The 15,564-nt window shown below is 36.4% G+C and overlaps 1 protein-coding gene across 1 annotated transcript in view; it reads right to left on the bottom strand.

The window, feature by feature from the left end:
* Positions 1–15,564, bottom strand: part of ANKS1B (ankyrin repeat and sterile alpha motif domain containing 1B) — a 1,110,621-nt gene that overhangs the window by 461,170 nt on the left and 633,887 nt on the right. Inside the window, exons 13-14 of the mRNA XM_064590752.1 lie at positions 6,639–7,228; positions 4,483–4,555 (exon numbers count right to left, since the gene is read on the bottom strand). Coding sequence (XP_064446822.1) covers positions 4,483–4,555; positions 6,639–7,228 — 663 coding nt within the window. The remainder of the gene's footprint in view (positions 1–4,482; positions 4,556–6,638; positions 7,229–15,564) is intronic.

The following is a 15,564-nucleotide window of genomic DNA, read 5'->3' as shown; positions in this document are numbered from 1 at the left end:
TTGGTGAAAGTAGGTTTTTAAAAGATAAGACTCTAGAATATTTCTCTTTGAATATAATTTAACGTTAAGTATAAGAAAAAAAACCCCAGCCTTAAAAAATACCTTTTAACTAAATGCTACTTTTTATATTCATGTACCTGAAATGATTCCAATACAGTCCATACACCTGTAGTCTGTCTAGTGTGGCAGCAGATTATTGAAGCTAGTTTAGAAGTAGGAGGGTGTTCATAAGATTATCTACCACCCCTGTATTATAAAGTCTGGGCACTTAATTATTTGGAATATTTGCTGTATATGTGTAATGATAAGCAAGTCCTATGGAGCCAATTATTGCCTCCACTTAAGTTTTCCTCAATCTCATGAAGAAGATCATCAACCTGATTCTTAGCAAGTGTGACAATTTTGAGGTAGTTACAATGAACATAGTAAATTTCCTAATTTGAAAGTGCTTCCTTGTGATAAAAGGACAATGGTTAAGAAATGTGACTTCAAGGGCGCCTGGGTGGCTCAGTTGGTTAAGCGACTGCCTTCGGCTCAGGTCATGATCCTGGAGTCCCAGGATCGAGTCCCGCATCGGGCTCCCTGCTCGGCAGGGAGCCTGCTTCTCCCTCTGACCCTCCCCCCTCTCATGTGCTCTCTGTCTCTCTCATTCTCTCTGTCTCAAATAAATAAATAAAATCTTAAAAAAAAAAAAAAGAAATGTGACTTCAAGAAAGACTCCTCATAAAAGCAACTTAGAATATGAGTATATTTTAACTAAAATCTTTACTGATCAAAATGATAAGAAAGATTTCCTAAGTATCTTCCTGTGTGGCATACACTCTAATTAGAAAAATAAGTCATGCATATTTTGATAAGAAGGCAAAAGAATTACATTTATTGATCACCTGTTATATTCTAGGCTATAGTAGTACAAGTGTATAATTTAATCTTGCAGAGGTCTTAGGAGGTAGTTGTTAAAAATCTGAATTTATAGGGGAGGAAACTGAGATCAAATAGGTCACAGAGCCAGTGAACTGCAATCCTGGGATTTGAAGCTGAGTCCATCTAACTTCAAAACCGGTTCTCTGAAAAAATCCTATACATGGCAGTATATAACTATGTAGAATGTACTATCACATCACATATCCAGCATCACCAAAGAACAGGATGTTCTATACAATATGAGGTATTCAGTACAGTTGAATCCTACTACCAGTGCCAATTTGTTTGACATTTGAATCTGACTTCAAGTGGGAAACCAGAAGTTTATGTTTGTGAAAATTGTCTATTAATATTATTCTGAGTGAGAACTTAATATAGATTCAGTAAATTTTATTTACTGCTATTTCTACCTTAGTCCTGGATAGTTGATGTTGCTGGGTAAGTTTCAAATTACTATAGAGTTGTTGAGGAAATTAAAAAAAAAAAAGAGGAAATGGTTTTCTACGAGTAGAACTAGTTTGATGATTCATAGAGACTGCTCAAACTTTGAGCTGGTTCCTATTTTTAGGAGTGAAGAGGAGAGATTTTCAAATCCTTTACCAGTCCAATAAATATTTTGTTTACAAAATACCTGAAATTGCAAATGTGCAGGTAGTAGGGAGGGCAAACAAAAACACTGAAACAAAATGGGAAAGAGCATGGAAAATGTAATGCTCATCCTTGATCCATCATGTATCTCCATTGCTTCTGATTTTATTCTCCCAAAAATCGTCTTCTGAGGTTTTTAGCAACAAACATCACAAACACTCATAAAGCTGTGCAGCTCTGTTAAAGCCAGGCCTAGTGCTTGGTTCAGTGGCCTTTCAAAGCAAAATTCTAGACACTGTCAACACATACTAGGTAAAGCAGTATTTCCTTTCACCCATTCTAAATTTACCTCCTGTTAATTTCATTGCACCTCTCTTCCCCATTGTCAAGCAAAAAAAGAACATCCATATTTCATAAAAATAATTTAGGCCCTTTAAATCAATACAGTCTAGATTTTTCTCTTTTCTTTGCCAGGGTATCTTGGAGTTTAATGATCTCTTTTAGTAATTACTCTTCTCTGGTATCAGCTGACTGTTGGGCCAGTTACTACCTGTATCACAATTGACACACCACTATTCCAGGGAGCACAGCAAATGTAACATGAAGACTATGAGACTAACTGACATCATGAAGTTCTTAAAGAAAGGGCTAATGTGTGTTTATCTCCACATGTGTATATCCACAGTGTCAAACACCACATCTCCCTTGTGGTAGGGCAAGGTGGGGAGCTGAAATTTAATACATATCTACGTAAGTCTGACCCCACCTATATGCCATTGGACATGTCTCTACAATGATCGTATATCAATATACTCATTTCTGTTGATCAGGAAATTGAATGAGTTGCCTAAGGTCAAGAGCCTAGTAAATAGCAGAACTGAGATTTGAATTCATGTCTGTCAGACTTTTTATTTCACCATGTGATTTCCCAACCACACGTGGTACCCAGTAATATTTGTGGAATTTGCATGGGGTTATCACCTCTCTAGTCCATCTAGCCACAAGAGGGAAAAGCCTGCAGCCCAGTAAAGTTGTAATCCACAATGACCTAAAGGCCAACTGGAATGCCACACGGCATGGTCAATCACTTAGTGTATAATTAATATACAATGAAGAGGCAAAAATTAAGGGACATACAGAACCAGACATTATTAATAGTAATGAATCTGTGAGGGCTGAGTCTCTACTTTCATTTTCATTATCACTGTAGAAAAATAGTAAATAAAGGCGGGGGTAGGATGGCAGTATAAATGGCAGAAAGAGGAGAATTAGGGGAGATAATCTGTGGATTTGTTTACTACTAAAGTGCCCTTCAAAGGCAGCTTTTCCTGATTGGCATTTTTAACATTTACCCTTATTATAACATTACCCTTTCATTACAGTCATATTTATATTTTTTATAATTCTGTGGTATTATCTGTTTAAAGAATTTTAGAGCATTAATGCTCAATATCACCTAAGTCTTCCAGTAGAGAAGCTCTATGTCCCTGCCTGAACATTCTCAGTGTCAGGGAATTTTCTATTGACGAAAAAAATATAAAAGCTTACCTTTGTATCAGTTAAAAATGTGCATTCCTACACTTTCTTGAAATTATTCTGTAAGCATGTCTGGAAGAACTATGTAGCAACATACATTCCTAGGCTAGTTCTCTGAATACTAGAAAAATCCTCAATGTTTATCAGCATTTCTGTATGAGAGACCTGGCTATACATGTTATCACAGAGCTAATGTCTTATTTGTGTCATTAGACATATGCACACAATTTTGGTACTTTTTTGGATAATTTTTCAGTTTTAAAAATCTAAAATAAATATGCATTTCAGAAAAAAATTATGTAACCTTTTAAACAATTATCATTTAATTAAAATGGGGTCCAGTCATATTAGAGTAATTCCTTACCTGTCCCAGTATAGGAGAAATGAGTGAGGTGTTCATTTAGGCCTGAATATCCCCTTCAGTGACTGCAACCCCAGATTTCCATGTCACTTCTTATCCACCCAGGCCCAGTGCATCATAAGAGAGCCATTTTCTAACTTTTCCGTGCTTAAGAGTCACATGGGGTGCTGTATAAAAAGCCCCGGTGACTAGTCAAAGGGCCACAAAATCCCATAGCTGTGATATATTTAGACTTCTCTCTCACAGACCTTAATCTTATCATCTCTACAAAACCATCAACTATCACTACTAACTTAAACATGAGTTCTTCAGAGAGCTTAGCAATCACTTGTTTTAACTCCAAATTGTATAGATCTATGTAATAATCTATGGTTATACCACTACTTAGTGGCTGGGTAGAAATGTAGACAGATCTTTTGATTCTTTCCAGAATAGTAGTTTCTCTAGCATGCACTGGACTGTTATTTTTAGGTTTAGCTATCTGGTATTTGACATCACCCATTAGTATGAAGCAAAAAGTCTTCAAAGAAAGTTGCAAATGGAATTCCACTCTGAGCTTTAATTATAGAGAAAAAAATAATACTTCATAAGGGTAATATATTAAATAGTGATTGCAAAATCAACTATTTGTGAGACACTCTGCTAGGCATTCTGAGATACATGAAGATGAGTAACACATAGTTCTTGCCATACTGGAGCTTATAACCTGGGGGTAAGTTGTTAATCACTCTGGCCAGGATGATAGGGACATTTCACTGAATGGGAAATCGTAGTGTATCAGGTCATAATATTCCACAACACACTGAAGTGCTTCATACTTAGCTCTACAAAAGTTGAAACTCCATTAATGCTAACTGGCATAGCACGTGGGGAAAAAAATCTCTCAATGTGCTGAATTGATGTACTTAAAATTGATATTTAGAGGTCATGGTTGTTTGATATGAGTGGAAGGAAATAATTTATAGCTGCTGTTATTATGATAAAAACATGAAATTATCTAAAGCCTCCTATAATTTTCTAGCTAGTTCTTGAGCACATTTATTAATTACAACATAAAAGAAAGGTTTCCTTACTTGTGATCTCACCATTCATTTCTTTAAGTTCACTGTTAATTCCAACATCTATGGAATTCATTATTTTGTCAATCTGTGAGAAACAAAAGCCATATAAATAAATTATTAATTCACTTTTAGCATTGCATTTTAATATAATTTTCAAATGCCAGCATCCTATATTCTTGATATTACTACTGCAATATCACAATTAAGAGACTGAGAAAGGTTTAAAAGGAAGCAGACATCTTTTGAATTGCTTTTTAAAATATGAATTATGTTTCCCTTTCTTAAATATTCAAAATCAGATCTTCTCTTTATATTTCTTAAAATGAACTTTGTTTGGACCTACATGGGTCAGTAAGTTAGGAATTGTGTATTCTTTAAACTCAGAAAGGGATGGGCTGAGGATAAATTCATGTGAACATGTCCATTCTCAGGCATTCTTCCCGTTCTCAGAGCATGCATCTCTCTGACTGGGGAAGGGGTGGGTTTCAGTCTGTGGGTGTGGCCATTGGAACCTAGTTCTTACTAAATGGCTTGACTAGCCACAAGCTGATTTGTGACACATAATCGCAAGAATCCAGGCATGGGGAAACACCTTAATTCTAAGAGATAGGCTAAATGTTAATTAATCCTGCTGCATTCCAAAAAGATTTTGGATGTTATTCACAGAGTTAATAAATATAAGAAATGGAGAGATTTGAATAGACTATCAATCTAGTAGTACAGTATTTATAGGAAGATATGACTATCTAAGCTTTAGCCATTTATGGTTTAATCCCCTCATCATCATCCTAGCAACCTGAGTAAGACAGCAGGTTTCAGAGAGGACAATAAGCATTACTTAAATGTCCCATTTTGCTCACCCTGAAACAGATGCAGAGAGATTAAGTGATTTTCCCAAATAGCTCAATTCAGAATGTCAGTATCAGACATTTCTAGTTCTCAGAATACTATAGTGACCTATTGTGCTTCAAAACCCAATCCACCTGGCACAGTTTTCTGAGGGAGAAAATGTGACGTGTTAGAATGAAATGCTAAGGGAGAGTGCGGTCCGTTTTTTGAAGAAATTCAAGAAAAGGCAAGGAACTTAGTTATTTTATGACGTAGTCCTCCTTAGGGACCAAGGATGATATTTCATAACCTTGCAATGGCACTTACTTTCTAACTAATTCTATAAAATGAAAGACTTTGTCTTTAAGTAGAGCTTAAATTGGTGATACATGACGTCAACATATTTTTCTTTAATGTCTCTCTGATAATTGTAAAAGGGAAATATTAAGTAATTTGGGTTTATTGTATGGCACTTGGAGAAGATCCAGGACTATTCTCTTTCTTTCCTTCTTCCTTCCTTCCTTCCTTCCTTCCTTCCTTCCTTCCTTTCCTTCCTTCCTTCCTTTCCTTCCTTCCTTCCTTCCTTCCTATCCTTCCTTCCTTCTTTCCTTCCTTCCTTCCTTCCTTCCTTCCTTCCTTCCTTCCTTCCTTCCTCCCTCCCTTCCTTCCTTCCTTCCTTCTTTTTTTTTTTTTAGAGAGAGAGAGCATGAGTGGTGGGTGAGGGGCAGAGAGAGAAAATCTTAAGCAGGCTCCATGCCCAGTGCAGAGCATGACATGGGGCACAATCTCACAACCCTGAGATCATGACCTGAGCCAAAATCAAGAGTTGGACATTTAAACAATTGAGCCACCTAGGCAACCCAAGCCAGGACTATTCTGTTTACCATTAAGGTTAAGATTATAAGGAGCTTTTCTGAAAATATAAGATACTTTAAAGGGGGGACGAGCCAACAAAGAATTTAGCAACTAGCAGAATGATACAGAGCTGCAGGAATACAAAGATTTTTTCTCAATTTGTCAGCTGCAGTGCTTGGTAGGACATAATGTGAACATTCTCTTGTACCTCATAGCTAGTTATTACTTCTGCTTGATATCATTTCTATGGAAACAATAGATTTCTCCACATGTGTGGAATTGTGTTTGTTTTTACACTAGCTGCGAAATTATCATGTATTACCCCTAGAATCTTGCCCTTCCACTTGGAACTGTATGTGTCTGTTAATTTTTTTGGTTTTTGTTTTTGTTTTTTGCCTCTGAAAGACTCAAAAAACTGAAAACTCTTCCCCCAAACTTCCCTTGCTCCAAAGTCTTATATAAAGAACAAGAAGAACAAGTCTTACTTCTTCCCATTCAGAAGTGAAGGACGGTGTTCTTTCAGAATTCCCTTTAGAACTATGTTCGGCAGTTGAAGATTCACTCCAGTTAACTCTTGATGTTTTCTCATTTGAAGGGTATGCAATGAGATCAGAATCTGATTTAGAGACATTTTTTGATAAATGCATGTCAATCAGGGCTTTTGGCAATGACCTTATTCTCCCCAAGGTACAGGCTCTCTCCACAAATCCTCCTGTGTTCATAATCCACTGGTCCCCATTCCGGGATCCACTTCTAGTTGTTCTTGTGCCAACAATGGTATGGTTTTCAAGTTGGTTGCTTTTTTTGTGAAAAATTGTTCGACTGACCACTTTGGGTTTAATTTTCTTTACCGAAGTTTCTGAGTTATTTGCTATTGGAGACTTCCTGAAAGGCAAAGGACTATTTGCCAAACTGACTTCATCTTTTCCTTCTTCACATTCATCTCTTTTCCCATAGAGATGAAATGGATTTTCAGGGGACTCACAGGCTGGAGAAGATCCATGGAGAAGGCCTGCAAATTGCCCAGGATCATATTCTTTTGGAGGATCGCTGTCCTCCTGCTGAGAAGGGCCATCTGCAAAAGAGAGGAAGAACATCAGGATGGTTGTTTATAAGGACTCCAAAAGATGATACAATAGCACTGCCTTTTCAAACTTGTGCAATACCCAGACATTTTATTTGTTGGTACAATGATATCCTCACTTTATGAAACACTCATGACCCTATAGTACCATGTATAAAATGAATTTGTGTGTGTGTGTGTGTGTGTGTGTGTGTGTATGAACCACATCTTCCTGACATACCTTAGGGTGCATTTCAAAGATATGAATTGAGTACTAATTGAGTAATTTTATATTGTTCTTCCTTGTCCCCAGAGCATATACTTTATATTGAATAACAAAACTGAGTTTTCTTAAAGTGAAACACCCATGTCCAAACCTTCACAATAAATGAATCATTGTGCAGAAGGACATCAGGCAGGTAAATCAAGATCATACATAATGACATCCCTTTGCCCTTCTCCCAGAAAATAAATTCAGAAACAAAATCTTTGAAAGAAGTATAATTAGAAGTAATTTAAGGTTTAAATTAAGAAGTAATTTAATAATACTGAGAATATTACTTTAAATATAAAATATAGGGGCGCCTGGGTGGCTCGGTTGGTTAGGCGGCTGCCTTCGGCTCAGGTCATGATCCTGGAGCCCCGGGATCGAGTCCCGCTTTGGGCTCCCTGCTTGGCAGGGAGTCTGCCTCTCTCTCTGACCCTCCCCCCTCCCATGCTCTCTATCTCATTTTCTCTCTCAAATAAATAAATAAAATCTTAAAAATATATATATATATACTCTGAGGGGTAGACGAACCATGAGAGACGATGGACTCTGAAAAACAAACAGGGTTCTAGAGGGGAGGGGGGTGGGAGGATGGGTTAGCCTGGTGGTGGGTATTGAGGAGGGCACATTCTGCATGGAGCACTGGGTGTTATGCACAAACAATGAATCATGGAACACTTCATCTAAAATTAATGATGTAATGTATGGGGATTAACATAAGAATAAAAAAATATATATATATAAAATATAAAATTAAGAATAATTCTATAAGTTATATACTTTAGACAAAAAGGATTTGTTCAGGCTTAACATAGGCAAACAATGCAAACCATAATATCACTAAAAAGTGAGACTCTTTTACAAGAAACTGATGTTGAGCTATTAACACAAATCTATATTTTTCTTTCTTTTTTTTAAAGATTATTTATTTATTTATTTGACAGAGAGAGAGAGAGACAGTGAGAGAGGGAACACAAGCAGGGGGAGTGGGAGAGGGAGAAGCAGGCCCTCCACTGAGCAGGGAGCCGGATGCGGGGCTCCATCCCAGCACTCTGGGATCATGAACTGAGCTGAAGGCAGACGCTTAATGACTGAGCCATCCAGGCGCCCCTATCTTTTTCTTTCTTCTCTGAAATAGCATTAGTTATTTTTAATTTCTTCAGATCTTTGAAAGTGTAATGCAGAAAAGAAAAAAGAAATATTTACTGCTTTGTAATTTTTTCTAGATAAAACACAAATGTTTTAAGATAAAACATAAATGTTCTCTGGGACTTAAAATATACCATGCATTTTTATGACCTAATTTGTCTTTTAAATATATACTGTAAAACCCTGGCCAAAGAACTTAGCAATGGAAGTCAGTATATTTTTTTGATTGGTCATTTTAGTTCATATAGCTGAATATTTGCCACAATCAAAAGTTAAATTACCTGATAAGCTCATAACCCAATCTTGTGAAAGAGTCAAAAATAGCCAATGTGGTGGATAATAACAAATCCAAAGTTGACTTGCTGACTTGCATTTTAAGTACATTAGTTATTACTATAAACTCCAAACACCAAAGTTTTCATAAATTAACAGGTATGTGCTATTTAATAGGCACTGAATTAGGAGTTATATTTACATTTGATCTGCATAACAGTCCTGTGAAATGAATGATTAATAATAATTATGATTATCTGATAGAGATATAGCCAGAATACTGCATTCACATATTTAAACAAATTGGCAACCATAATAAGTCTCAATAGGTATTTGCCCAGAGGATGCTACAGACAAACCAACTTTCTTTATTACAGTTTGGTCCCAAGTCCCTACACGTTCTCTCCCTAGTTGCTGATTGAGGCAGGTTTGTTCCTGACCTTGCATATCCCCATACCTAACCCTGGTTCCTGTTTGGCTTTCCAAGTAGAAGGTGTCCCCCTGCTCTAACCTTGTCACAATGATATCCTGAGATGGAAGAGAGAAGAGTGCTAGGAAGAGAGGTCCAAAAGACAACAATTTAAAGGAGGAGCACTCTGTGCCCACCCAGTACTATAATAATCTCTCTGTCTTCCCACAAAAACTGCATCCCTTTCCAATGTAGCAAAAGTATGTCCTTGATAATAACTCCTTTAGTCCTTCCCTCAAGACAGAGACCCTTCCTGGGGTAGAATAGTGAGTGGAGAGTGAGTGAAGACAGCTCCGAACTCTCTTGAAAGCTAGCGTTTATGGCCTATTATATCCATTTTTTGGAAGTAAAAATGAACACTTAAACAAGTTACTGAAGTTTCCCTAGCTAGTAAAAGGTTAAGCTGAGATTCAAACTAAGATCTATCAGATTCCCATATCCACTGGCCTGGAAAATATATTACTATTTAGATAAAAGAACAATCTAGGGTTCAAAGGCAAGCAAGTAGACTCTTTGTGGGAGGAGATGTACTTCTCCTGTTTATGATTATTCCTGGAATTTGGGATAAGTGAACTAAAAAAGTTTTTTTTCATTCTCATGGAAGCAAGATAATACCAAAAGGAAATAAAACCTGGCATTCTGTTCCAATGTATTTTCTCCTTTTTGTTCCTATGCTACTTGGGTCCATAGTGCTTTACAATGTAACAGGTTGGTATGGATGACAGTAATGGGTAAGTAATGTAAAAGGAAGGAGGAATTCAGAAATAAGGAAGTTTAGAATTTTATTTTGAAAGTTGCTAAAGAAGGCCAAGTGTTTGATTATGAAAAGAAAATTGACAATAATCAGCCTATTGTGGGAAAAAGATTCTGTAAATCTCAGTCAAGAGGTTTTTGACCATAATCATGATAAATGAGAGTTTTAGGGGCATAATTTTATCTAAAGTTTTCTGTGAATATTATTATTAGGTTATCATCCCCTCTGTGGTTTTACCAAAATGACTATAATCACCTCAAAATGCTTTATATTGTCCAAGTCCTCTAGTGATAAGCAATCACTTCCCTAAGTAAAAGGAAATTTAGGTATTGGCATATAAGCGTTGTCTTTTGAATAATAGTTCTTAGCATCATGATAGTTGGTAACATTTTTGTTAAGAGTTGTCAAAAGGCAACTACTACTTGCTTATTTCAATGGCCAAACTCTAAAGATTACTCAAATCAAAGAGAATAAGAAGTCGATATAAAAGCTCCTGAAATGCTAATTTGGTGGATTGATGGCAGGTATGGCCCCACTATGCAACAGCTCCCTGTAGCCACACCCTACTCTGGATCCATTCCTCCCACGTGACTCTGGGCATGACCGTGTGCCTTGCTTTGGCCAATGGGGCAAGAGCCAACACAACAGAAGCAGAGACTTGAAAGGCACTTGTGCACTGGGGCTTGCTCTCTGGCTGCTCTTGCAAGCTTGCTGCCAGGTGAACAAGCCCAGACTCGCCTGAGAGATGATGAAATACATTACCCAGCTGTTTGAAATTATAGGCTTTATTGTTTTTCAAGTATGATGAGGCTAACAGATCAGGAGACAATTGCCATCGAAAAGATAAACTGTTATAGATTCCAAGAGGAGGGAGGATGCCATGCCCTGGGTGGGGGACATGGGGAAACACCAAAGTTAGTTAGGAGGCAGAATGAGTGAGGGAAAAGGTGGGCCAGAGCCTTTATTGTGATTTCTCTGTGAAGGAATGGGTGAAACAGGATAATCAGGTTTAGGGTTGGCTAGTTTGAATCATTTCAGCAGCTTCTGGAGCATAGGGATTATCCCTAGTTGTTTGATACCTGGCCCTGGTGTGATTAGGCCAGGTGAAAAGTGGCCCAGAGTGTGGTTGGGGTATGGCTCTGGATTGGTTGATTTGCATATGAAAGGCATGTTTACTATCGCTAAGATTTAGCTAGCCCTGGGAGGGGCAGTTCCTCCAGGGTCAAAAAGGTCCCAAGATGTTAAAGAATGAACAAAACAAAACAAAACAAACCTAAAGTAAAAAGGCATGGTTGATAGCCCAGCCATCTCTGTCACCTTAGACAATAGTCAGCCAACTTTCTGACAATTGAGTGAGGTCATCCATGACCTACCAATCCCAGGCCAATATGCCAGCTGACCACCCATGAATGAAAAAACCTAGCCAAGATTAGCTGAGGCTGGCCCAGACCAGAAGAAAACACCAGAATCATGAGCTATATAAATGGCTATTATTTTAAGCCATTAAGTTTTGGAGTGGTTGATATACCATGATAGATAAATGGTTCAGCCTGTACCCCAGTTTTCAAAGAAGAATTAATACATTGTTCAAAATACATTCTGGCAATGTTTATATTTTCACTTCTGCAAACAAAGATATAGTATACACCTATAAGTGTTGTGAAGACTTAATAAAATAATAGAAGTAAAGCAGAACAATGCCAGTGGCACAGAACACATTAAATATGTTTCTGCTATTACAACAATTTTTAATTTAAAAGGATTTCATTTTTACAAATGTATTGTATTAGATATTCAATAGTGATTGTATTAGATATTCAATAAAGACTGTTATTTTGACACAGGAAATACATGGAATTTACTCCTTTGTTTCTGCTTATATATTTTTAAAATATACTTTGGAAAGAATTTTTGCACTTTCTTACTATTTTTTTATATGTAGCTGAGGTAAAGTATATAGATTAAACTGTTTTCACAATTTGTCTCATTTAATTTCACACTTCTCTTTTGATAAGTGGATGTTTCATGCCAAGGTACAGAACTAAATATGTGTGAATTCCAATCTGATAGTTACTCAAAGCATCATTAGCATTTCAAAGAAATGTCAGAGAAAGTATCCAATAAGTAAGCATTTCAATCTCTTTTTACCCATCTTTGCCCCTGATCTTTATCATATAAATACCTGAATAACAATAAAACCCCAAATTTCATGTCAAGATAAAAACAAATTATGGAAAATGAATGATTTCTTCTTGTATTATAAATCATAACTTTTGTCTACTGGGTCATTTTATTCCTCTTTAGAAAATAAAAAATTTCTCTGTTTCCAGGGATTTGAGTGCTGATATTGATATTAGTAGAAATTCTGTGGTGTTGGTTGTTATTTTTCCTCTCTCACTTGTGATTTTATTTATTTGGGTCTTTTTTCTTTTTGATAAGTCAGGCTGGAGATTTATCAATTTTATTAATTTTTTTCAAAGAACCAGCTCCTGGTTTCATTGATCTATTGTTTTTTTAGTTTCTATACCATTGATTTCTGCTCTAATCTTTATTATTTCCTTCCTTCTGCTGGCTTTAGGCTTAATTTGTTGTTCTTTTTTTCTAGCTTCTTTTGATGTAAGGTTAGGTTTTTATTTGAAATTTTTCTCGCTTCTTGAGGTAGGCATGTATTGCTATATACTTCCCTCTTAGGACTACTTTTGCTACATCCCAAAGGATTTGGACCATTGTGTTTTCATTTTCATTTGTTTCCATGTATTTTTTTATTTCTTTGATTTCCTGGTTGACCCATTCATTGTTTAGTAGCATATTGTTTGACCTCCATATATCTATGGTCTTTCCAAATTTTTTCCTGTGGTTGACTTCTAGTTTCATAGCATTGTGGTCAGAAAAGATGCATGGTATAACTTCGATCTCTTTGTATTTGTTGAGTCCTGTTTTGTGACCTTATACGTGATCTATTCTGGAGAATGATCCATGTGTACTTGAAAAGAATGTATATTCTTCTGTTTTAGGATGGAATGTTCTAAGTATATGTATTAAGTCCATCTGGTCTAATGTGTCATTCATGAAAAAGAAAAGCAAAGCTAGAGGCATCACAGTTCTAGACTTCAAGTTATATTACAAAGCTATAGTCATCAAAACAGTATGGTACTGGCACAAAAGTAGACACATAGATCAACAGAACAAAATAGAAAACCCAGAAATGAACCCACAACTATATGGCCAATTAATCTTCAACAAAGCAAGAAAGAATATACAGGGGGTGTAAAAATGAAAATAAAAAAAAAAAGAAAAGAGAAGGAAACTAACAGCTACATGCTAAGGACTGCACCAGTGCTATTCTCTCCCCCTGTTTCTATCCTCTTCCCCTGCTCCTATCCCACCCTCTTGGAGTTAATCATGGTCTTTGGAGTCAGAGGATTTGAGTCCCAATTATATTTCTCAATTTCTGTATATCTAAGATAGTTGTTTAATTATCTGGGCCTCAGTTTCCTTACATGTAAATGGTGATAATTATATCTCCTAAAAATGTCTTATTTCTTCAATAGTAATAATCATATCTCGTATTGTGCTAGGTACCATGTTCAGGTTATTTACATTGTCTCATTTAATCCTTACAGCAACCCTCAAGGTGCATATTATTCCCTTTGTGCAGATGATAAAATTGATAAGCAAGTCGAATCACTTGACCCAAATCATACAAGCAAAAATTAGCAAAGCCAGGATGGATCAGAAGTATTGTTGACCCCAAAGTCCTCATCTTTAGCCATTCTGATACACTAGAGATAATAAACGCAAGATTTTTTTTTTTTTAAGATTTTATATTTTTGACAGAGAGAGAGACAGTGAGAGAGGGAACACAAGCAGGGGGGGTGGGAGAGGGAGAAGCAGGCTTCCCGCAGAGCAGGAAGCCCAATGCGGGGCTTAATCCCAGGACCCTGGGATCATGACCTGAGCCAAAGGCAGATGCTTAATGGCTGAGCCACCCAGGTGCCCCAATGCAAGATTTTATTACAGTGCCTTTAGACGTAGCTGCTGTTGATATCATTAGTCTCCAAAATTCCATAAGATGGTTCTTGTTTGGTACTTTCTGTGTTTGTGTTACTATTGTTATAATCATACATGAAAAAATCAGTTGTTTGCTTGTTTTTAACTTAACCCATGTGACTTTGCTGATAACTGACAGAACAAATGTTGACTGGAGTTTGGTTAACAAGGTTCTTAAATTTTGAGTTGAGAAGTTTGTTCATGGAACATCATGGCAGTTTTCTTAATGTAGAAGTAAAATAATAAAGGCATTCACTTAGAGGGTAAAAATATGCAGTGGGAAACAGTCTCTTCAACAAATGATATTAGGAAAACTGGACAAAAACATGCAAAAGAATGAAACTGGACCACTTTCTTATACCAGACCAAAAATAAATTCACAATGAATGAAAGATCTACATGTGAGACCTGAAACCATAAAAATCCTAGAGAAGAATACAGGCAGTAACCTCTTTGACATTGGCCATAGTAACTTCTTTCTAGATATGTCTCCTGAAGCAAGGGAAACAAAAGCAAAAATAACTATTGGGACTAAATCAAACTAAATCAAAATAAAAAGCACAGTGAAGGCAACAATCAACAAAACTAAAAGGCAACCTACAAAATGGGAGAAAATATTTGCAAATGATATATCCAATAAAAGTTTAGTATCCAAAGTATATAAAGAACTTATAAAACCCAACACCCCAAAAACGAAAAATCCAACTAAAAAATGGGCAGAAGACATGAATAGACATTTTTCCAAAGAAGACATACAGATGGCCAACAGACCCATGAAAAGATACTCAACATCACTGATCATCAGGGAAATACAAATCAAAACTACAATAAGATATCACCTCACACCTGTCAAAATGGCTAAAATCAACAACATAAGAAACAACAGGTGTTGGTGAGGATGTGGAGAAAAAAAAACCCTCTTGTACTGTTGGTGGGAATGCAAACTGGTGCAGGCACTGTGGAAAACAGTATGGAGGTTCCTCATAAAGTTAAAAATAAGAACTACCCTATGATAGATATTTACTCAAAGAATACAAAAGTACTAATTCAAAGGGATACATGCACCCCAATGTTTATAGCAGATTATCTATAATAGCCAAATTATGGAAACAGCCCAAGTGTCCATTGATTGATGAATGTATGAAGAAGATGTGGTATATTATGGAATGGAATATTATTCAGCCATAAATGGAATCTTATTGGAATGGAATGGAATATTGGAATATTTTTCAGTCATAATAAAGAATGAAATCTTGCCATTTGCAATGACATGGATGGAGCTAGAGAGTATTACACTAAGTGGAATAAGTCAGTCAGAGAAAGACAAATACCATATGATTTCATTCATGTGGAATTTAAGAAACAAAACAAATGAGCAAGGAGGG

This window comes from Mirounga angustirostris, unplaced genomic scaffold, assembly GCF_029215605.1.
Source record: "Mirounga angustirostris isolate CCGP_5_RB_7025 unplaced genomic scaffold, mMirAng1.0.hap1 SCAF_5, whole genome shotgun sequence".
Classification (NCBI taxonomy): domain Eukaryota; kingdom Metazoa; phylum Chordata; class Mammalia; order Carnivora; family Phocidae; genus Mirounga; species Mirounga angustirostris.
Note: the sequence above shows the minus strand (reverse complement) of the source record. Positions and strands in the feature narration are given on the sequence as shown.